Source organism: Raphanus sativus, chromosome 6, assembly GCF_000801105.2.
Source record: "Raphanus sativus cultivar WK10039 chromosome 6, ASM80110v3, whole genome shotgun sequence".
Lineage (NCBI taxonomy): Eukaryota > Viridiplantae > Streptophyta > Magnoliopsida > Brassicales > Brassicaceae > Raphanus > Raphanus sativus.
This window is the reverse complement of record NC_079516.1, coordinates 5,957,837-5,981,631: the sequence shown is the minus strand read 5'-3', so window position 1 is coordinate 5,981,631 and position 23,795 is coordinate 5,957,837. Positions and strand designations below refer to the sequence as shown.

Sequence of the window (23,795 nt, the reverse complement as noted above, 5' to 3'; positions counted from 1 at the left end):
TGTTTTAACATCTGGTCATATACAATATGTAAAAAACCCGCCAAACTTTCTATTCTATAAATTTATACTTAATGTTACATATATAGTCCATAACGAAATTAAAAGAGCACCAACCAAGGTAACAACAGAGAAGAATAAAGTTATATTGTTATACCAAAATATATATATATATATATATATATATATATATATATATATATATATAAGGAAATTACTTGCTTAGAAACCGAGTAATATTGGTATTTAACACTTTAATTAATAGTTAGATACTGCTTGATTGTAGGTGGATATAATTTAGAATATTCTTTCTTTTACCATATAACAAATCTAATATAATTTGGAAGTAACGATTTTTTTTCAGATATCTATTTGCTTAATTAGGTATATAATAAATAGATGTTACTTGATGGGAAGATTTACTTGGTAAGTTTTTTTTTAAATCGGTGGTATAAATGTAATGTTTGGTTAGCTAGTTAAATTATATTTAGGTGGTTTGATTTAAGTGTTAAATATGGTTTAAATCAATGACATTAGATTGTAAATACTTAGGAAAAGTCAGGGTTAAATCTTATTTGTACTTCAGTTTTAATAGATTTGATATTAAAAGTGTTTCTCTTTTAATATATAGGGAATAGGTTTTGCTAGTAAGAACATGAGCATTGGTTAGATACTCTTGAAACTATTTAATTTTTTGAATGAATGTTAAATTTATTTGAATAGAAAAATATTTTTTACAATAAATGTGTCTTTTAGCTAAATAATTTTGAAATGTTTAAGCAAAAAAAAATATTGTATAGCATTTGCCCAGTGACAAAATCATCTCTTGCGAACCAGAGCTGCGTTGTCTCAGCATAATTGTCCATGAAGTTTCTCTCTGGACGAGTCGATTCGGTTTCTGATGTACTTATCAATGAGAGATACCAGTAGGTCGGATCTTGTGATGCTTCCCCATGACGTCTGCTATTCCTTTCACGCCACAGTGAGAATATTTAATTATGTATAATATTAAATCATTAAATTAAGTATTTAGTTAAATTTGAAATTAAAAAAACTAACTCAATTGTAAAATGACATGTGTAATGATTTTTCAAAAGAAAAATGAATATCTCAAATGAGATACTTTATTTTGCTTTCTAGTTTTTGTTTTGTATTTCTTTTGTATTTCTTTTTGTTGTTTATTGTGTAGAATCCTATTGAAAGACCTTCAATGAAGGTTCTCCAGTACACCTAACTGAAACTGAAAGACCATCTGAGCGTATGCATGTAAAAGTGGGTTGAGTTGACATTTGGCGAATGAGTTTTCCAGCACTTTGATAAAGCCTCTCCTGTGATAGACGATTTTCTTCTCTTTCATCTCTTTCATCTCTTTTCTATTTATTTATCAATAAGTTCTTTAAAAACACCAAGATACCTTCTACTGATGATGGCCTTAGAATTAATATTCTCTTTGTGATTGTTGAATTAATATTCTCTTTGTGATTATTGAGTTGAGTCTACTTGAGACCGAATTGTTTTTTTTTGTTGACTGAGCAGAGTAACGGCTTAAATCGTTCGATTCCGTGTCTGTCCGAAGCAATGCATCGTTACAAAAAAGCAATCAACTTCTAAGAGAACAGTATAACAGTAGTCCTATTTCATATTCAGTCACAATAGTGGATCTCTTTTCTAAGTTTTCTTATTCTGATTAATAATTTAACGTCGGTCGTCAATACATGGCTTTTACATTATGGAGAACTCATGAAAAATTAATGCCAATCATCTCAAGCAAATGATATAGAACTCAAAATAAACATTTTTTCCTCAAAAAAAAAAATCCCACCATGACATAATCAGAAGGATTATGAAAAGAGAAAAGAGTAACATCTAAATCCTCGACGATAGTTCGTAGAGAAAAAAAACCAGAAGACCTTAAGAAAAAGCCACGACCGAGGAATAAGAAAGGATAAGTAGGAAGAGGAGAAGGATGTGACCGCTATGGCGAGCTAATACCGCTTTTAACATATGTACAACAGGAGAAAAGAAAACCATGTTTTGGGGTTTGGTTTGGGGTTAAGAAGTGAGGTTATTGAAGGAGTTGGATTTGTCAAGAATAGACCACATGACGAGAACATCGTCGTATCCACAAGCCATGACTTCTCCTTGAAGTTCTTGTACAGTCCTCCTCTCGTGCTCTTCCCTCGCTTTCGCATCCATTCTTCCACCACGGCGGCAACCCTTTTGTGGCGATTGCTGCGGTTGGTTGAAGAGTGTTGCTGCCTTCTTGAATGGTGTTGCTATTGTTTTCTTCCATGATGCCATTTTTTATTCTGTTTACTCGATTCTTGAAAAGAGGAAACCTTCTTCTTCCAATCAGAGAATCGGATTGGTGGAGCTCGAGAACGACTTGTTGGGTGTATTTATACACATACACCCTCTCTCTCTCTCTCTCTCTCTTAAGCATATTATATTAGTAGTTATTAATTAAGAGGGATTAGTAAGGTAAAGCAAAGGGAAGAGAGGATTCCCAGAGGCAATATCCGCAATAACAGAGCCTCCAAGAAACATCACTTTGTTTTTTTGTTTTTACTTTTAAGGTTTTGTTATCCATTTAACCTCATTTAGGCCTCTCCCTACCCTCCCACATGCCTCCCCACGTGATATCTTCTTTTTTACACACACACACACACATTAGTACATTACAACACAACTTAGATTCAAAATCTTCAAGTTGTGTCTAATATCATGTAACCAAACCGGATCAAACTGAACCTATCCAAACCAATGCTTATGAGAAGCAAATGAAGTCACGAGTTTGCCTTACTCCTTGGTACTGACAATTACATCATCAAACGCTTTCTGATTTTTTTTTCATCCCCATCTACTTCCCACAGTATTATATGTACCCATGCCCATCTCCCTTTTTTATTTATTTATCATCCATCTTTACATCAATTTCTTTATATTTGCTATCTCATCAATAGCTAAATCTAGTAAAGCAATAATTTCATGAGCGAGAGATATATGTGTGTTGCTGATTACATTGGATGGTTAGAAAACGGTACGAATGTATAAAATTGGATTGACCAATGATTGGAGGATTGAGGTGGGCACAGATTGGTCAGTAATATACCATGTGATTCCCACATGTTTCTCTGCTTCGCTATCTCTTACCCTCTTTCCATCAATCTCTTAATTTGTATTAAAACTATCTCATATATGTAGTATTTTTCTTACTCTTAAATATACATATATCACCACTGTATAGTTCACCCACTTAACCTCATAAATATATAAATAATTCATTGTACGCAACTTAGAACAAAAGCATCTTTTCTCAGTTCTTTTGTTCACACAAGCTTTTCTTTCTTCGATAGTCTAAACCATTACCATTGTTAACCATTTCTTAATCAGAATTTGCATATGGCTGTTTCAGTTAGTATTTTTAGTTCTTATTTGACTATTTGAGATAAAAGAAAAATAATTCAGCTGTATGCACGCTAGGTCCAGATTACCACATTTTTCATATGCATGATATTATAACATCAAAAGTTGTGATATATGGAAAAACTTAAAAAAATTGATTTATTTATCTATGTCACTAAAGTGTGTGTATTTTTTTTAGTATACATCTGTTTATAATTCTAAAGTTAAACGTGTTTGTACTGGACTAGTGGAAGGATAAGTGATCCATCGGAAAGTGATTCGCAATAGCTTGTGAGTGAGATCAAAGCATGAACAAAAGTCATGTGGTGATTGCATGGTCAGTAAACAATGATTTCGAGTTTTAAAAAATTAATGAAGCATAAAATAGGATGGAACCCACAGACCTAGAGAACGGGTGTGGGTTGGTCCACTAGCCGCGGCGGAGCTGCACGGAGAGTTATAGATACATTCTGCATTTATGCAAGTAAAATTGACGTTGCTTAAAAGTAATGCTTTAGTTTTCTTCTTTTGTTATTGGTTTAAGAACAATTTAGAAAGCATCTTTTGCATGAGAGGAACAATGGTAGATTGTTAGTGCTTGTTTCATCTTCTCGTTACAATAGAATTTGTTGTTTAATTCGCTAACGAATGAATCTACATCAATAGTAAAAAAAAATTACTCTATAAATGGATAGACCACTCTAATATTTTTTAGTTAGATTAAAAATTGAAATCTATGATAAGTATGAATTAAAAAATGAACTAAAATTATCTTATATTTATTAATTTTATTACTCTTACGTAATTATTATAAATGTGACTCTCCTCCTTTAATTTGTCTATAGCATCCTACATGACAGCTAACAGACTTTCCTCATTGGTGCATAATTATCTTGTCTCTTTCTCTCAACTTATAATTGATATTATAATATTATAATACCAAGATAAAAACTAATATGTTAATATATTTTTGAACTATTTAAAATATTGCAGAACATGATTTGGTTCGTGGTTCTATCACATTTGGAGGTACCCTCGAGACGAGACACGATGGTTTTAATACTTCAATAAGATGGTTAATTATAAAGTTTTGGGGGATTAATAATTGATTATAACTTATAGATGTGGTTTGTTCCTCTTAATATTATTTTCGCTATCCCATTATAAAATTCATGATGATATATAAAGAAAAACAAGATAAAAAAATATTTCAAGAAAATTACAAAAGCTTTGATTGTAATGCAATAAACAGAAACACCCTACGCATCGGACGAATCGTTCTAATTTGACTGTATGGAATTGCTCTTGTTATCTCTTTAGCATATCCATTTACGTTTATAACATGTACGTGTGTAATGTTTCCAAAAAATTAAGATAAGATTATATAAGAGCTTGGACCATTGAATTATATTATATGTTCACGTTTTCTAACGAAAAGAGGATTTATACCACTGAATTTTGTTTTGTATGTAATATATGCTTGTACTGATTCTTGCTGTACCCGAAAACTTGAAGTGTTAGGCACATTGTACTTTATACAATTGATATTTGCGAGATGGCAAATTTAAAGGAGAGGGCAAGAAGTAGTGATATTACTGTGTTAGTAGGGGTGGGCATAATAAAGCATGTAATTGTCAATGTATCAAATCTCTGATGTAAACTTAGTAAGAAATCGTCATCAACTTCTTCTCCAAATAGTTTATACTTTAAAAAGCGAATTAGAACATAGGAAACCTCACAAGCTACAGAATTAGAAGATGTTGAGATCTGCTATGTGTAGATAAATGGTAACAGGATAGCAATTAAAGCCTTGTCAATGTGATGATATTTTCACCAACCTTCTTAGTTAGCTTCCTACTCCTTTGTTTTCTTCTCTTCATTTTTTTGGTATTTACACATAAATATGCAAAATTCACCAGGATCGTCATAAAGAATAGTGTAATTGAGTAAGATTAACCAAATCTTCTTCCAAAGGTAAAAAGAGTTCAAGAAAAAACAAAGAAAAGGCAGCTACTCTGTTTATTAACTAAATTCACCTTTTTCTTTTGCGGCCTTTTATTTTGCAGCAAGGATTCCTCTGACATCGGAATTTGAACCAAACTCGGAAAATAACTGAAGAGACGTGGAGCAACACGTGATCGTGGCTCCTGTAGAACCTCTATATAGACATTTTTATATGTATCCTCTCCAACAATGTATATTCTGGTCCTATAGTCATCGTCTGTATAACAACACAAGACTTTTTTATTCTCTGCGTCCACCAAGTAACTCTTTATCCTTGTCATACCATATATCACAACCTTACATACTAAGAATTCGCTCCACAATAAGTCTTTGGCCTCATCAGTCTTAGTATCGGTCACCCATATCTTCATCTTTATTGAACCTGTACTATCTGAGTACTGGCATAACAACGCAAGTTTCTCTTCTCTGACAGTCGATATAACTACATACTCGTTATGCTCATCACTACTAGAAGGAAGAGGTAGACGTTCAAATCTCTCTGTTGTGAAATCAAATCTGACTATGCTAGGGTTTTCATTAGTCTTTGAATTTAGCCAGTAAGTATCTTCCTTTAAAGATATGGCAAGGTCGTGCCAAAGATATGGCCAATAATCACTAATAGCATCAAGAACCCTCCATGAATCAGAGTTAAACTCGTATATTTCATATTTACCAGCTCTGATATTGCCTCGATAATAATAGCTGCAGCTCAAGATTTTGTAGCTATCACACGATTTGTTGTTGTTTTCGTATCCTAAATAGCACCTTGGGTAATATGGTTCTGACTGGATCCACCTAGTTTGACCAGTACAAGGGTTCCAAAGAACAAGTCTATTGTCTTCCGTCGTGCATAACAATAAACCTTTACAGTGAAAGATGTCAGATATCTTGACACCTTCTGGATACTTTAGACTCTTAAGTTCACCTGTAAACTTAATAACTTGATTGTGGAATAATTCATGGAAACTGAAGCTGAATGAAAAAAACCGATTCATCATTCTTTAAGATCATCTGCGTTGCTGCTTTGCCCAAGTGGTTCTTGATGAATATAGGATCTTTGAATAAAGCATACCATCGTTTGCAAGTTGGTCGTAGCTGTTTTACGGATGTGGGCGGAACCCTAGAAAGTATTTCTGATTCCAGTTCCCATGGGAGTTTGGGAATCACCATTCTTTTTCTGATCCAATCTCCCAAGGAATAAAGAGAGAGGATGCTGAGAGGAAGTAAGAAAGCGTGGGGAAGGCAAAGAGAAAGTAGGGCTTTAGGTCTAACTAAACAAACGAAAAGATACAAGAGATATAGGGTTTTAAATCTCGTGAAATTCTCAACTAATAAATATTTTCTGATAAGTGTTATTTCAACATTTTTTTCTTATTACACAAAAAATGTTATTTTGCAATTTCAATGCAAACTAATTCTTAACTGTGTTAAAACGCGGATTATGTTTTTTGTTGTTGATTTATAAAATCAGAAAATAAAATTATAAATAAACTATTAGATTAGATGTTTGGTTGTTTAGCCTTGTGTTACTAATGTAGTGGTCGATCATATCTGAATTTATTACTTATGTAGTGAATATGAAACTATAAGATACCAAGATTAATACAAATAAATTTATATAGGAACATATAAATACATTTTAAGCTTATACTTTGTGTAATTTTTAGGATTCAATTTTTAAAGTGTCTTATCTATTATTTTTAATAAGTGTATAGAAATTATGTGTAATTTTGGAGTATATAGCTTGTACTTTGTGTAATTGTTAAGATTCAATTTTTAGTGTTTTATCTATTATTTTTAAAGTGTTATTTTAATATTTTTTCTTGTTACACAAAAAATGTCACTTTACAACTTCAACGCTTTCGGTTTCAGCTGAATATTAATTGCAAACTGCATTGATTTTATAAATAATTTTATTTATCTCAAATAGTCAAAAATATTATTAATAAAATTTACATATATTTGGTTGATATTTTTAATCTGTGTGAAAAAATGTCAAACGACATTTATTTATAAACATAGAGAGTATAATGGTCAAGAAAGAAACTCTCAAATAGATAGTCACAAGTAAAAAAGAATTTTAATTAACCCGAAACCAAACACAGAAAGAAAAAAGCAATACAATATTTGTGATTACTTTGTTCGTGCGACTAAGGAAAATGTTATGAATTTCCGTGTCACTGATTCACTGATCAATCGTCAAATTTCTCAGCTTCGAAACTTTGGAGGTCGCTTCACCCTGACCCTCCCAAAGTTAGTTGGTATTCAATTGTCTGGTTCAAAAGTCGGATTCCCAAGCATGCTTTTATCACTTGGATTGTCATGAGAGAGAATGTCGACAAGAGACAGGCTTCGAGAATGGGGCTTAATAGTCCCAGCTGAATGTCTGCTCTGCGGAACAGATGCAGAGTCATCATCTCACCTATTCTTTGAATGTCAATTCTCCCAAGCCGTTTGGAGGGGCTTAACGGCTAGAGCAGGATTGATCTTCCCTATCAAGCTTGAGATAGTTGCATGGTTAGATCAGGTTATGGGGGATAAAAATATTCAAAACTATTGTCAAGCTGATCTTTCAGGCTACTATCTATTATATATGGAAGGAGAGGAACTCTCGCCTCTGACTTATGAGTAGGGATGTCAATTGGGCTGTCCGGAAGGAAGTGGACATGTCCAGATGGACTTTTTTTTTTGGGCGTTTTTGGTCTTGATGTCCAAATAGGTCCATGTCCAAATAGTCCATGTCCAAATAGAACCATGTCCAAGTAGTCCATGTCCAAATAGGACCATGTCCAGTTGGACTGTCCATGGAGTCCAGTTCGCCCACTTGATGTAAAAAAATATACAGATTCTAAATTTTATATATAACAACAGATATTTAGATTAAAACTACATGTTTGAGCTCGAGATCGAGAGAGATTGAGTCATGGAGAGCTTGAGATCGAGAGATATGAGATCGAGAGATAAGAATGACGGCCAAATGAAAAAAATAATTTTTCTCCAATTAAAAACCCTAGACATTTTAATAATTTGGACGGCCCATGTCCATCTGATCTTGTCCATTGGTCTTTGGGCGTATTTGGACGTTGTCCAGTTGGACAACAAAATATTTTGGACGGATTTGGGCATGTCCATATTAGTCCATATTAATTTGGACATGGACGTCCATGGACAGAGTGTCCAATTGACATCCCTACTTATGAGTCAAATTGTTTGGCTGCGCCTGCAAGTAGTATAAATTATAACACTAGCTTTACTAGCAAAATTGACCCCCATGCATAAATGCATTAAAAAACTTGCATCTTGTAAAGCTATTTATATAACACCTTGCTAGTTGTATTCGGAGTTAGTGATGTTTTCTTGTAGTGCACCCATCTATATAACAACTGTTAATTGAAGTTTGTCAGAAGATACTTTTCATTTAGTAAGACATTGGACATGGACTCTGTCACGAAACAGTGAGATGGATGATGATCAAAAGTAAGCCTTTAAATCGCTTCACAAATGTGTTTGATTGTGACACTCTCTTTCATCATTTTAACATAACTATGCAAAATTCACCAAGATCGGTCAGCCGTAAAAAAATATTGTAATCGAGTAAGATCAAGAAAATGTTTTTCTTTTTCAAAAGCAAAAAGAGTGCAAAAAAAGAAAATAAAAACAAAGAAAAACCAGCTACTCTGTTTATTAACTAATAAATAGAAAACACCATAACTTGATAATTGACTTAATCAGCTAATCATCTTTTTTCCTTTTGCAGCAAGGATTACTCTTCCTTGTCTGGAATTTGAACCAAACTGGGAACATAACTGAAGAGATGTGGAGAAACACGTGATTCTGATCCCTTTGGACCCTCTCTATAGACAATTTCATGTGTATCTTCTCCAACAATGTAAATTATTGTCCTATGTTCATCGTGACGGTCTGTATCACAACACATGATTTTTTTATTCTCCTCGTCCACCAAGAAACTTTTCACCTTTGGCATACCATCTATCATAATCCTACCTAAATCCACTACCAAGAATTCGCTCCACGACAAATCTTTTTCTTCTTCTCTCCACCACAAATCTTCGGTATCATCCGTCTTAACATTGGTCACCCATATCTTCATCTTCAGTGAACCTGAGTACTGGCATAACAACGCAAGTTTCTCTTCTCTGACAGTTGACAAAACTACAACCTCATTATGCTCACGACTCGTAGAAGGAAGAGGTAGACGGTCAAATCTCTCTGTTGTGAAATCAAATCTGAGTATGCTAGGTTTTCCAATCCCTAAATCTAACCAGTAAGCATCTCCCTTTAAAGACATGGCAACGTCGAGCCAAAGAAAAGACCGATCATCACTAATAGCACCATGATATCTCCATGAATCATAGGCAGACTCATATATTTCAAATTTACCAGCTCTGTAACGCTGGTTAATGGGATCATAATAATGGAACCAGCTCAAGATTTTGAAGTTATTCCACCATTTGTTGTTGTATTTGTATCCAAAATAATAGCAATGGTGCACTGGGAAATCGTTACTAGATGGTTCCGACAGGATCCACCTGGTTTGACCAGTACAAGGATTCCAAACCACGAGTCTATTGTCTTCGGTCGTGCACAGGAATAAACTTTCACATTGAAATAGTTTAGATATCTTGACATCTTCTGAATCCTTTAGACTCTTAAGTTTATCTGTAAACTCAGTAACTTGATTGTGGATTCCATGGAAACTGAAGCTGAATGAATAAACCGATTCATCATTCTTTAAGATCATCTGCCTTGGTGCTTTTTGGAAGTGCTTCTCGATAAATCTAGGATCTTTGAATAGAACATACCATCGTTTGCAAGTTAACTGCAGCTGTTTTATAGATGTGATTGGAACTCTGGAAAGTATTTCTGATTCCAGTTCCCATGGGAGTTTGGGAGTCACCATTGTTTTGCTGACTTGATCTCCCAAGGAATATAAAAAGAGAGGGTAGCGAAGAGAAAGTAAGAAAGCGTGAGGAAGGCAAAGAGATATTAGGGCCTTAAGGTTAACTAAACAAACAAGAAGGAGAGAAGAGATTAGGGTTTTAACTTTGTAATATGCACAACTGGTATATAGAGAGAGAGGGTGTGGTAGTCAAAGAAAGAAGGTTCTCGAGAAAAGGAAAATGCGCAAAAAAATTACGACATAATTTAGTTAATAATACATTTTGCATTACCGTTTTTATTAGTTATAATATATAGATTGAGTTGTTTAGTCTTCCTTAATAGGCTGCCGGATTTGGGTTTGGGTTTCACTCAATCTCTTTAAGGCTTCTTACAAAGATGGTTTACAGTCCATGCTTGTAAAATTTCTCACATTAGATAGTCACATCTTGCAAGGCCATTATTGTAACAATATGTTGTGTATGGGGAGAAGAGTGTACCGTTTGGTTGTTGTATCTTTGGTGCTTATGGCTATTGTAACAGTGTGTTGTGATAAAGAAACTATCGAGGAAGAGCGGCTAAGGATGAATCATGGACTGATTGGGTCAAAGTGAAGATCGGTCTGAAGCAACTACGTGTGTATTCTGTTTGCATGGCGTATAAGACATGAACGCCACTAACTTGTAAATATTGTTTGTTTTGGACAAGAATGCTAAACTTGATGACCTATGGCATCAACAAAAAAAAAAGATTCTAAAGCAAAAAGTGTACAAAGAAGAAAAAAAAAGGTAAAGCCAGATACTCTTTTTTTATTAACTGAATAAATAGAAACAACTCTAGTTTGATAACCGACTAAATCAGCTAATCACTTTCTTTTTCTTTTGCGACAAGGATCACTCTGCCTTTGTCGGAATTTGAACCAAACTCGGAACATAACCGACGAGAAGTGGAGGTGAAGAAAGGGAAGGTGATAGTGATTCATTTAGACCTCTCTAAAGACATTTTTGTGTATATATATCCTCTCCAGCAATGTAAATTCTGGTCCTCGGTTCATCGTAATTGAGATAGTATGTATCACAACACATAACTTTTTTATTCTCCTCGTCCACCAATAAACTCCTCACCACCGGCCTATCTACCATACCAAAATCGACTACTAAGAATTCGCTCCACGAAAAATCTTTGGCCTCATCAGTATTAGTATTGGTCAACCATATCTTCATAAATGAACCTGTATTACGTGAGTAGTACTGGCACAACAACGCAAGTTTCTCTTCTCTTACAGAAGATAAAACTTCACTATGCTCGTCACCCTGACATGGAAGAGAGAGACGTTCCAATTTCTCCGCTGTGAAATCAAATCTTTGTATACAATTATTCATAGGGTCTTCATACCCTGTATCTAACCAGTAACTATCTCCCTTTAAAGACTTGGCAACGCCCCAGAGAAAAGACCAGTCACCACTAATAGCATCAGTAACCCTCCATGAATCAGAGTTGAACTCGTATATTTCAAAGGCACCTTGTCTAACACAGCCACCTGGAGTCTTGTGATGATAATGGCTACAGCTCAAGACTTTGTAACTCTCCCACGATTTGTTGTTGTTTTCGTATCCTAAATGATACCGAAAGGACTTTGCGTAACTGATACTAGATGGTTTCAACTGGATCCACCTGGTTTGACCAGTACAAGGGTTCCCAACCACGAGTCTATCGTCTTCGGTCGTGCATAATAATAAACCTTTACAGTGAGAGATTGTAGATATCTTGACATCTTCTGAATTATTTAGCCTCTTAAGTTTACCTGTAAACTTAATGACTTGATCATATCCGTGGAAACCGAAGCTGAATGAATAAACTAAGTCATCATTCTTTAAGATCATCTGTGTTCCTGCTTTGCCCAAGTGGTTCTTGATAAATATAGGATCTTTGAATAAAGCGTACCATCGTTTATGTGAATGTTTATGAAACTAGAAAGATTGAGCTCATAAGAGCTTTATTGAAAGATAGAAAATAAAATAGTTTATAAAGCTTTATTGTGCAAGAAACATAAAAGGAAGAGATAAACTTAGAGTTGTCACCAAAAACTAAAATAGATCGATTGATTCATGAAATAGAATTCGAAAGAGGCTGCAATTACAGCAGCCAAAGTTACATCTTAAGAACAGATAACGACATATATATATGAGTCTATAACCCTAGTTACATGGTTACCAAACACTTCATATTGGATCATAAGATGAGTCTTGGTGTGGGCTTTAATAGTTTACAAGTTAATCGGAGCTGTTTAGCAGATGTGGGTGGAACCCTAGAAAGCATTTCTGATTCCAGTTCCCATGGAAGATTGGGAGTCACCATCTAAGCTGATCTCTCAAGGAGTAAAAAGAGTAGGATAGCGAGAGAAAGCGAGAGGAAAGCTAAACAGACAAGAAAGAGAGAAGAGATTAGAGTTTTAACTAATTTCACATCAGGCTTATAATAATCTAATTATTTATAAAAATAATTATACTAAATATTTGGATTATTTCATATTAAAAGGCTCTAAATCTCAAAATTTTGTTCTTAACATTAATAAATCTATCAAAATTATGAACGCCTATGATTTTGATTGGTTAATACTGGATTGTTGCCCCATTGAAGAAATGCAAATGATCTCAACATGTTATGATATATTAAATATAAAATCTTGTTCTATTTATTAATGGATATTTTGATAGATCTTTTGTTTATACTATATTTTTTTAATAAATAGTGAAAATATAGAAATAAAGTTCTGAAATTTTCTTTTTTATGAATCTATTATCTCAACATGTTATGGTAGATTAAATATAGAATCTCGTTCTATTTATTAATGGATATTTTGACAGATATATTTTGTTCATATTAAAAGGTATTTTAATAAATATTGAAAATATAGACATAAAGTTTTGGAAATTTCTGTTTTATGAATTTTTGATCTCAATATATATGGTAGATCAAATATACAATGTTGTTATATTTATTAATGGATATTTCGATAGATCTTTTGCTCATACAGTATTAAAAAGTATTTTAGTAAATATTGAAAATATAGAAAAAGTTTCAGAAATTTCTGTTTTATGAATCTATGGCCTATCCTTTGATTTGATGCTGTAATTTTTTGTTTTTTTGTTTGTTTTAGAATTGTAATTTTTTTTTTACTGTGATTTTACACGTTAGATGTGGCTGCGTGTGGAAGAACCGAGCTATATCTTTTAACAATGACATGGGTGTAGACATTTTTATATGACTGAAAAATCAGTCTCACACCCTGTGTGGGGCAAAAGGCATTTATTTAACTGGGTTTTCTTTTGTCTTTTAGATCATTTCAGGATCACCATTTCATCACATCATTTTTCATTCAGTTTAAATCTTTTTTTTTTCTTGACGTTTGAACAGATTGTACTGCTCGTTACATAATTTATAATAAGCTAAGATCACCAGGGAAAGGGAAAATTCCTTAAAAATACACAAACTGAATTTCTTTTGCTGAAAAAATACACGAACTTTTTTGGCTTCCCAAAAAATACACAAACTAATTTTGATTGTCCATAAAATACACGAACTTTTGAATTTTGAAGGTTTCACACCTCGATTTTAACGGTGTAAACAGTGACTAACAGAATAGTAAGACGCCGTTAGACGCCGTTAACTCTGATTAAAAAGTTCATGTATTTTATGGACAACCAAAATTAGTTCGTGTATTTTTCGGGAAGCCTAAAAAGTTTATGTATTTTTTCAGCAAAGGAAATTTAGTATGTGTATTTTTAAGGAATTTTCAAATGGAGTTTGGATATTTCATATACTATTCAGAGGCTAAATATCTGGACCCAATACATATCCAAAATTATATTTGTAAACTCTCGGTTTGGTTTTGGACCAGATATTTTCGATCTGAAAAATCCAGATCCGGAAAAAAACGGCCCAAACCCGACCCAAAGACCTGAAAAAACACATTCTCTATCACATGATACAGGTCCGAAATTTTATATTTGTAAACTTTCGGTTTGATTTTGGACCGAATTAATGTCTAGCCGGATTCAAAAACTTGAATCGGAACTGACCCAAAAATATTCTGTCCAAAACCAAACCAAAAGTTTACAAATATTTGTTGAGTCCAATTTAGTCGAAATCTATCATATGTATCTAAAAATTCACAAAAAACTCTAAATTTTACATTGAAAGTTTCATATTAATTAAAAATGTTTCTGTTACAAAAACAAAACTAAAAAATATTGCAAAAATAATAACAAAATTGTTAGCAGAAAGATCTTGTCGGATTGAATCTATTCGTGTCGATTTTATTAGGCCCAGGTCTATTCGGATCAGTTCTTTTTGGTTTCAATTCTTTCAAGTAGAAGAGTTTTGGATCCAACAAATATTTGTAATATTTCAGTTTGGTTTTGGACCGAATATTTTCGGGTCAGTTCCAATCCAAGTTTTTGAATCCGGCTAAAATGTCAAGATTAGGTCTAGATATTTTAGCCGGATTTAAAAACTTGGATCGAAACTAATCCGAAAATATTCGTTCCAAAACCAAACCGAAAGTTTACAAATATAAAATTTTGGATCTGTATTGGGTCCAGATATTTAGCATCTGAATTGGATATGAAATATCTAAACTCCATTTGAAAATTCCTTAAAAATACACAAACTGAATTTCCTTTGCTGAAAAAATACACGAACTTTTTAGGCTTCCCAAAAAAATACACGAACTAATTTTGGTTGTCCATAAAATACATGAACTTTTTATTCAGAGTTAACGGCGTCTAACGGCGTCTTATTATTCTGTTAGTCACTGTTTACACCGTTAAAATCGAGGTGTGAAACCTTCAAAATTCAAAAGTTCGTGTATTTTATGGACAATTAAAATTAGTTTGTGTATTTTTTGGGAAGCCAAAAAAGTTCGTGTATTTTTTCAGCAAAAGAAATTCAGTTTGTGTATTTTTAAGGAATTTTCCCCCAGGGGAACTGGAAAATTCACCGTAAAAGTCATAAAAAACCAGCTTGTTTTTTTTTTTTTTTACTCATCAAATACTTTCATTTACCCATGATTGTTTCCATACACTTCAATATCTGATCTAACTTGAAACTTAAGCCACAATGGCACAACAGAATATAACTTGGGAACACTAGAAACATAAGTGAGAGATGCCTTTGCTATTCTGTCTGCTGCCTTATTACCTGCCTTATAAAAAACCAGCTTGTTTAAAAACCGTTTCCAATACAATCGTCCCAACATCTAACTTAAATAAATAAAAATCATCATTTCAGACCCTCTCTTTCGTTTAGAGGGTCTGCTACTCGTCATTCTAAAACCCTACGCAAAAGCCTCCTCCTCCTCCTCCGAGTTCCCGTTTCTTCATCTCCTCCTCTTCTTCTTCCATCGAAGCTCGCTTCGATTCGATTCGCAACCATGGCGGCCGTATCGCGAGGCCTCATCTCCCGCTTCGCTCATCTTCTATCAACCCGGTCCACCACCACTCCTCCACCCTCTCAATCTCTCCCCCAATCCACCTTCTATCTCCTCCGACGATTCAGCTCCGACGCTGGCGTCACCGGATCCGACACCACCGAAGCTAATCCGACTCGGATCATCGACGCGAAACCGGGAGAGATGTCTCCGAGATCCAAAAGAACAGGGATCATCGCCGTCAAGTGCGGGATGACGGCGCTGTGGGACAAATGGGGAGCTAGGGTTCCGGTTTCGATCCTCTGGGTTGACGACAACATCGTCTCTCAGGTCAAAACCGTTGAGAAAGAAGGCATCTTTGCGCTACAGGTAAAAGGAAAGATTCTCTCTTTGATGAATGATTGATTGCGAGAGAGTCTCTCATGGTGTGTTGTGTTTTGTGTTTAAGTTAGGTTGGGTGTGGGCATAAGAAACCGAAGCATTTGACGATGCCTGAGTTGGGTCATTTCAGAGCTCAGGGCGTGCCGTTGAAGAGGAAGTTGAGGGAGTTTCCTGTGACGGAAGATGCTCTTCTTCCCGTTGGTACTGAGCTCGGTGTGCGGCATTTTGTGCCTGGGCAGTATGTTGATGTCACTGGGATCACTCGCGGGAAAGGTTTTCAGGTGAGAAACTGATTTTAAAAGCTTTGATCTTTTAGAAGAGAAGTGTTGGAATAGGGAAGTAACCATGTGGTAGATGAATGGTAATGTAGTGATGTAATGGAACAGTGTTTGGGTTTAGAGAGGGGATGTCACTGGGGTCACTCGAGGGAAAGGTTTTGAGGTGAAACTATAGACAAAACTGCTATAAAGCTTTGATCTTTTCTTTGCCTGACTTAGAACACAAGTGTTGGAAGTTAGATAGTCATGTAACCATGTGGTAGAAAGATAGCAATGGAGTGAGGGAATGTAAAGAGTTGTAGATGTGTTTGTTTGATGATGTATTTTTTTTTTTGCAGGGAGTTATGAAAAGATGGAAGTTCAAAGGAGGGCCGGCATCACATGGTTGTTCAAAGGCACATCGAAAAGGTGGTTCCACTGGTCAAAGAGATGATCCCGGAAAGGTATGTGTCAAAAATTGATTTTGTTTTTTCTCCAAAGTAATAAACAAGACTGACATTTGTTAATACGGTGAGCAGGTGTTCAAGGGAAGAAAGATGCCTGGGAGGATGGGTGCAGAGCAGAGGACAGTAAAGAACGTTTGGGTTTACAAGATTGATCCTGCCAGGAACCTCATCTGGGTGAGAGGACAAGTAAGTATCTCAATCCAAAACGTTCTATGCGACTTGTATTCTTTGGTAAGGTGAAAAGACTGGGATTTATGGATGTTACAGGTTCCTGGAGCAGAAGGAAACTTTGTGTTTATTAAAGATGCGTTCTACAAGAAGCCAGACATCTCAAAGCTTCCATTTCCAACCTACTTAGCACCAGAAGACGAGGATCCATCAGAACTAGAACCGTTGGTCGCAGATCTAGGAGAAGTCGACCCATTTATGTTGGCAGAGTGATGAAAAACGCCATGATGGCCTTTTTCATTTTTTTTTGTTTTTAAAAACGTTTGTGCAAGACAAGAAGCCGATGAAACGGAGGAAAGGTTGTATTTTTTTGTTACTTAGTTGTTTTTGGATGTATGAAACTGAAAAACATGAACAGAAAGGAATTGAATCTCTCTCTCAGATGCTTTTAAGAGTTTGCAATAAGCAATTAAGAGACACAGAACTTTACACACCTCATCTTCTATTTTTTTTTTCTTAAATGGTTTTTTTAAGTCAACAAGAATCAAGATCCAATTTTTAAGGCCTCTCTATATAAAATACAGTTTTGTGTTTCTCATCTCTTCTCTATTATCACAAAGATCTTGAAACTTCTTCTGACAACACAAACGCTTCTCTCCCTTAGGGTTACCGTTAAGAGAGAGAGAGAGAGAGTTGTCCCGACTAAGCAGCCATGAATCCGTCACGTGAATGCGCAGGCTGCGGGGAACAAGAAGAAGCCTTGATAACCTTCCCCGTCAGCACACTCCGGCGACTCTGCACCGACTGTTTACTAAAGGAGCATCGTAACCTCTTCTGCCCAATTTGTCTCCAAGTCTACCTCACCCCTCCTCCTCCACAAGAGACCCTCGCCTGCCTCAATTGCCCTTCCATCGCCCACCTCCGTTGCCCTTCCTCCGCCGCGGCCGATTCTCCCTTCACTTGCCCGCCCTGCTCCGACCCCAATTTCTCCTTCTTCCCCAAATCTCACCTTCTTGACCAAGAATCATCAGCAGCCGACGCTCTCGTCGCGGCGGCTAGTATCTCAGCGGTTCTGATGAATAACGCGGCGGCTGGGTTGAAGAAGGAAGCTGAGGAGAAGATCTTGGCAGCTAAAGAGGCCAAGAAGAGAGCTAAGGAAGCGTTGGGGAATCTTCAGGACCTTGTTGTCAAGCAAAAAGCTTTGGAGAAGAAGAAGAATAGTAACAACCCTAACCCTAACAAGAGGAAGAACAGTGACCGTTAGTTGATTCTCACAAATTCTCTCACCAAAATCCTCTGCATTTATCTGTGGTACGTAGGGGTTTTTTTAAAAAAGACTACTTCTTTTGCTATTATCAGCTAAAAATCATTTGGCTTCTTCAGTTTTTTTTAGTTCACAGTGAAAGCTGGAGACTTTGAGTTTAGGGGTTTAGATTTACTTCTTTCTTTTTGTATAATGGTGTGTCAGATGCAGTGACAATTTCAAACCCTATTAAAATTTGTCATTGTTGTATTGTTTACTGGTTTTGATGATGATGTTCATGGAAGAAGATTTTTGTTCATGTACTGAGTTCTCAAGATTATATGTCATGGTGAATTATACACATATCCAACAACTTGAGGAGAAATAACACATCCAAGAAAATGTTATTGTTTTGGCTTGGAAACTGAGATTGGAGACACTCTTTTTGCTTCTTTTGTTCTATCTTTATCATCGTTTCTTTTTTTTGAACAATTTTATCTTTATCATCAAGATGACGGAAAACCACTGGAAGAAAAGAATGAATCATCTGTAGAACAGAACCCAATGTTGGGCAAATATTTATTCGCAGAATGTGAAAACGAAATGGGCCGTCGGGTCAATCATTAAAATTAAGTCTTTGTGGCATTAAGTTAATGAATGGAAGTGGGAAAACTCCCACATCGTGTATGAGAGCCATTGAGAGGTAAGAGCATCATTATCCCTAGAAACCCATAAGGTTTCTTAAATACACTTTAATGACTATTTAACTAATAAATTTTAGCTAAAAACCTTAGTTAAGAATCACTTAATTTTTGAGCTACAATGGTAGTTTCTTAATTTGAGTTTCTTTAAAAAAAAAATTTACTTGTTTTGATTAGGGTAACTCCATACGAGAACAAGAAACATGCTACACTCGTTTAACAACACCATCACACAAGAAACTTAAACAGAGCAAGAACAGAGATTCTTCTTAAACTTAAACATAGATTCTTCTTAAACTAAAACAAGCATTCATCACAAGCTCTATCACTAACCATAAACTAAGTCTAACACATTGGGAATCAATAGTCATTTGATAATGCTAAAAACAATAATATATGCCCTGCTTAAAGGGACATACCTGTAAGAACCAGTAGCTGCTTGCAATCCATTGCCACTTATGCAACACTAGAACTTGTCGGAATCATTTTCATATAAATCACAGAGCTGTAAATGGCCAAAAAGAGAGTACAAAATCAGTTATGCACTATCTCAACACGTGGTATGGATCCATTGCTACCGAACCATTTGAATACTCGTAAAGAGTTTTTTCGTAGATTTCACCTCTATTTGGGGATTAATTTAAATTTGATTCGATATGTTATTCGTTTCGATTCGATCCGAAAAGTCATATATCCGTAATTTTACGAATCGAAGTAAATACTAAAATTCATATCCGTCAAATAAAAAGCAAATCATAAATACTCATTTAAAAAAACGTATATCCGATCTGATCCGTAATATACATATGCATATATATATATATATATAACTATATATAATTTTATATGTCTATAATTTTAGGTATTTTTATTTACTTAATTAATTACTGGTCATTAAAATTTTTAAAAAATATATTTTAAAATAATTTGTAATGAAATATTATTATTTTATATTAAAATTTTTCTTTTCTTCTAACATTGTTGAACTTTCTATTATTATTTACCAGATCGATATATGAAATCAAATATCTGGTAAAATATGTTGATTTTTTCTGATAATCAAATAGAAAATCGATTATTCCTATGGGACGGATCAGATCACGGATATCCTTAAAATTCCGGAGATCCGTTCTCTGTCTACCCCTGTACATAGAATGTTAATTATTCAACTTTTTAATTGTATAGCGGCTCAAATGTAATAATGTCAACATACGAGTCCTGATTTTGCAAATTATGTTAAAAAACCAAACGAGTCAGTCGAGAACAGAAACCCTAGAAATCGTCCGAGTCGAGTTAATTCAACCCAGCGCAGCGCCGTCTCGCCCCCCGTGACTCGTCCCGCGAAAAAAACACTTCCGTCGATTCGTTAGCTCAAACTCCTTACCTCGCCCGCCTCCAATGTGTTCCCACTTCGCCTCTTCTTCTCCGCTCTAAAAAAGGGCTAATCACGTACCTTTTCTTGATCTTCTTGTTTTCCTTAGAGCTCTTATGCAAGTCTGAAACTTTTAAATGTTTGTGGAATTGATAAAAAAAAAGTTTAAAGCTTTCTTGATGTTTTAAAGTTTTCTTGTCTTGAAGGGTTGCAAATGGTATAAGCAAAATGGCACCAACAACGGGAGTAGTAGACCCTGGATGGGAGCACGGTGTGGCACTAGACGACCGTAAGAAGAAGGTCAAATGCAACTACTGTGGGAAGATAGTCAGCGGAGGGATATACAGACTGAAGCAACACTTGGCTCGTGTCTCTGGAGAAGTCACTTACTGCGATAAGTCTCCTGAGGAAGTGTCTCTCAGGATGAAGGAGATTCTGCTACGGTGTCGTTCCGCTAGAAAGCTGAGGCACCCAGATAACAACAATGGAACTTCTTGTCATCAGCTTGAGGATGATGATGATGATGATGTGGAGGAAGAGCGCGGTTTGTCTAGAAGAAGCAAAGGGAAGAAGCAATGTGGTGGGAGTGTTCTTCTTCTACGGTCTTCAGGGTACGTTGATCCTGGATGGGAACACGGTGTTGCTCAGGACGAGAGGAAGAAGAAGGTCAAGTGTAATTACTGTGGCAAGATTGTCAGCGGAGGTATTAACCGTTTTAAACAGCACTTGGCGAGGATACCTGGAGAGGTTGCGCCGTGTAAAGCCGCTCCTGAGGAGGTTTATGCCAAGATTAAAGAGAACATGAAGTGGCATCGAGCTGGGAAGAGACAGAACGTGCCTGATGACGGCGCTTTAACGGTCTCTCAGGATCCTGAGCAAGATGATGAAGAAGAGGAGGAACATGACTTCTATGGAAGGTATAGTAAAGACAAAAGAAGAAGAAGCTTTGTCTCTGAAGCAAGAAGACCAAAGAGAGTGAAAGGTAGCTCGTTTACGTCACCGTCTTCAAGCAGGCAGATAAGAACATCATCATACACTGCCTGCTCAAGAAGAGAAGTCACTTCCTCAATCTCCAAGTTCTTCCACCACGTTGGAGTTCCAACAGAAGCAGCCAACTCTCTCTACTTTCGGAACATGGTCCAACTGATTGGTATGTACGGAGAAGGGTACGTTGTCCCCTCTCGCCAGCTGTTCTCCGCTAGACTCTTACATGACGAGATAACTACTATCAAAGGCCACTTGAGGGAGTACAGATCTTCTTGGATGGTCACGGGCTGTTCTATACTCGCAGACGCTTGGATCAACGCAGAAGGGAAGACGATGATCAGTTTCTTGGTCTCGTCCCCTCGAGGCGTCTACTTCCACTCCTCTATCGATGCAACTGGGGCGGAAGATTCTTTAAGCCTTTTAAACTACTTAGACAAACTAGTCGAAGACATCGGCGAGGAGAACGTGGTTCAGGTCATCACGCAGAACACAGGAGTGTGTAGAAGCGCTGGAAAGTTACTCGAAGAGAAGAGGAAGAATCTTTACTGGTCTCCCTGCGCGATGCACTCAACTGAACTCGTTCTTGAAGACATCTCAAAGCTCGAACACGTCTCCGAGTGCTTGGAGAAGAGCCAGAGAATCACAAGGCTCATCTACAACCAGACCTGGCTTCTCAACCTCATGAAGAACGAGTTCACGCAAGGGGCAGATCTTCTCAGAACCGAAACCACCCGCCACGCCTCGGGTTTCGCCACTCTTCAAACCCTCATGGACCACAAGGCCAATGTAAAAGCTCTGTTTCAATCCAACAGCTGGATTCTATCAGCAGCAGCCAAGTCAGAAGAGGGGAGAGAGGTGGAGAAGACCGTGTCCAGCGCCGCGTTCTGGAAGAAGGTTCAGTACGTTTTGAAGTCTGTTGATCCGGTGATGCAGGTGATCCGCATGGTTGGCCACGCTGGGGAGAGACTGTCTTTGCCGTATGCTTATGGATACATGTGCCGCGCCAAGATGGCGATCAAGTCTGTTCACGGGGATGATGCGAGGAAGTATGGACCGTTCTGGCGTGTGATAGATTACCACTGGAACTCGTTGTTTCATCATCCGCTCTACGTTGCTGCTTATTTCTTCAACCCTGCTTACAGATACCGTTCTGATTTTATGGCGGTAAGGGTTAATTGATTGTTCGTTTGTTAACTTGATTCACAAACTCTCTGCAAGGTGCTTATATTTTTGGTTGTTAAATGCAGCATTCTGAGGTTGTCCGTGGAGTTAATGAGTGTATTGTTCGGCTTGAGCCTGATAATGCGAGAAGAATCACAGCATTGATGCAGGTAACGAGTAAAACAGATTGTACATTGTTTATTTTTTTTAATATCCAGACTAATCTCCAAGTGGAGGTGCAGTCTGGGACGGATACATGGTCACGTGTCCCCAGCTGTTTTTTTACTTTTTTTTTTTTTTTGTATAATCTACATAAGTTTCATTGAAATTTTTTTTTTCCGGTTGTTCTTGTAAGTTGTTCTTAAGAACTTGTAACTAAACCAATTTGTTTGTTTGTTGGAATGTTTTTAGATTCCGGAATATACTTCAGCTAAAGGTGATTTTGGAACGGAACTAGCCATTGGGACAAGAACAGAGCTTGATCCAGCCGCGTGGTGGCAACAGCATGGGATAAGCTGTTTGGAACTACAGAGAGTAGCGGTTAGGATACTGAGCCACACGTGCTGCTCCGTTGGCTGTGAGCCTAAGTGGAGCGTGTATGATCAAGTCAACGGTGAAAGCCAGAGTCGTTTCGTGAGGAAGTCAAGGAGAGATGCGGCTTACGTTCATTACAACTTACGGCTCAGAGAGAAACAGCTGAAACGGCGGATGCATGATGATGATGACGATGATGATGGACCACCACCGATTAGTCTTAACTATGTTTTGCTCGATCGGTTGCTCCCGGACTGGCTCGTGACTTCTGAGAAAGAAGAGGTACTTTGAAAACGCCTAAAACGCCAAACGCCTAATGTGAATATTGATGATGAATGTTTTGAGTTTCTTTTGTGAAGGAGGAGAATTTGCAAGATGAAGACCGGGACGTGGAGGAGGAGAATTGTTACGACCATTATGGTGATGGTGAAGAGAATGTTGATGTTTACAGTGACGAGGATTAGTGTTTTACTCTAATGCTGATAAAGCGTCCCTAACATGTAGCAAGCTGCAAGCAAAATGTGTATTTTGAAGTTGACCGTTTGATATAAATTAAAAAGTTTATTAGTTTTATTGGTCGGTTGGTTAGTGACGAAAAAAATTTAAAATAAGTTTTTGATGGTAGTTGACTACCCTCAATAGGATTTGGTGCGGAGAGTGTATTTTCTAACTATTCAAACAAATTCAGATATATCGTAAACATGGGGGTCCCAAAACTAAATAAATAAAAGTTGGCGATGCGCTGTCTTAACGACCGAATATCTGTCTTTTTCAATTTAATAAATTGA

The 23,795-nt window shown here is 36.3% G+C and overlaps 6 protein-coding genes and 1 pseudogene across 6 annotated transcripts; 3 read left to right on the top strand and 4 right to left on the bottom strand.

Moving 5' to 3' along the window:
• Positions 1-1,755: 1,755 nt before the first annotated feature.
• On the bottom strand, positions 1,756-2,433 carry LOC108813381 (uncharacterized). Its single transcript, XM_018585920.2, has one exon. The coding sequence runs from the start codon at positions 2,296-2,298 to the stop codon at positions 2,050-2,052; it is 249 nt and encodes an 82-aa protein (XP_018441422.1). The 5' UTR covers positions 2,299-2,433; the 3' UTR covers positions 1,756-2,049.
• A 2,834-nt stretch (positions 2,434-5,267) lies between these two features.
• Positions 5,268-6,670, bottom strand: LOC108807686 (putative F-box/kelch-repeat protein At3g17570; annotated as a pseudogene).
• A 2,496-nt stretch (positions 6,671-9,166) lies between these two features.
• LOC108807685 (putative F-box/kelch-repeat protein At3g17570) lies at positions 9,167-10,327 on the bottom strand. The gene has a single exon (XM_018579943.2). The coding sequence runs from the start codon at positions 10,325-10,327 to the stop codon at positions 9,170-9,172; it is 1,158 nt and encodes a 385-aa protein (XP_018435445.1). The 3' UTR covers positions 9,167-9,169.
• Positions 10,328-11,297: 970 nt separating this feature from the next.
• Positions 11,298-12,663, bottom strand: LOC108807684 (putative F-box/kelch-repeat protein At3g17570). The gene is made up of 2 exons (XM_018579942.2): positions 12,575-12,663; positions 11,298-12,258 (listed from the first exon to the last, which is right to left on the bottom strand). The coding sequence occupies exons 1-2, from the start codon at positions 12,661-12,663 to the stop codon at positions 11,298-11,300; spliced, it is 1,050 nt and encodes a 349-aa protein (XP_018435444.2).
• Positions 12,664-15,598: 2,935 nt separating this feature from the next.
• LOC108811866 (50S ribosomal protein L3-2, mitochondrial) lies at positions 15,599-17,457 on the top strand. The gene is made up of 5 exons (XM_018583972.2): positions 15,599-16,105; positions 16,189-16,398; positions 16,734-16,838; positions 16,914-17,027; positions 17,109-17,457. The coding sequence occupies exons 1-5, from the start codon at positions 15,740-15,742 to the stop codon at positions 17,280-17,282; spliced, it is 969 nt and encodes a 322-aa protein (XP_018439474.1). The 5' UTR covers positions 15,599-15,739; the 3' UTR covers positions 17,283-17,457.
• Positions 17,458-17,566: 109 nt separating this feature from the next.
• On the top strand, positions 17,567-18,575 carry LOC108811867 (E3 ubiquitin-protein ligase ORTHRUS 3). The gene has a single exon (XM_056989912.1). The coding sequence runs from the start codon at positions 17,722-17,724 to the stop codon at positions 18,271-18,273; it is 552 nt and encodes a 183-aa protein (XP_056845892.1). The 5' UTR covers positions 17,567-17,721; the 3' UTR covers positions 18,274-18,575.
• Positions 18,576-20,180: 1,605 nt separating this feature from the next.
• Positions 20,181-23,570, top strand: LOC108811865 (uncharacterized). The gene is made up of 5 exons (XM_018583971.2): positions 20,181-20,402; positions 20,532-22,476; positions 22,560-22,643; positions 22,885-23,289; positions 23,367-23,570. The coding sequence occupies exons 2-5, from the start codon at positions 20,554-20,556 to the stop codon at positions 23,469-23,471; spliced, it is 2,517 nt and encodes an 838-aa protein (XP_018439473.1). The 5' UTR covers positions 20,181-20,402; positions 20,532-20,553; the 3' UTR covers positions 23,472-23,570.
• The last annotated feature ends 225 nt before the right edge of the window (positions 23,571-23,795 follow it).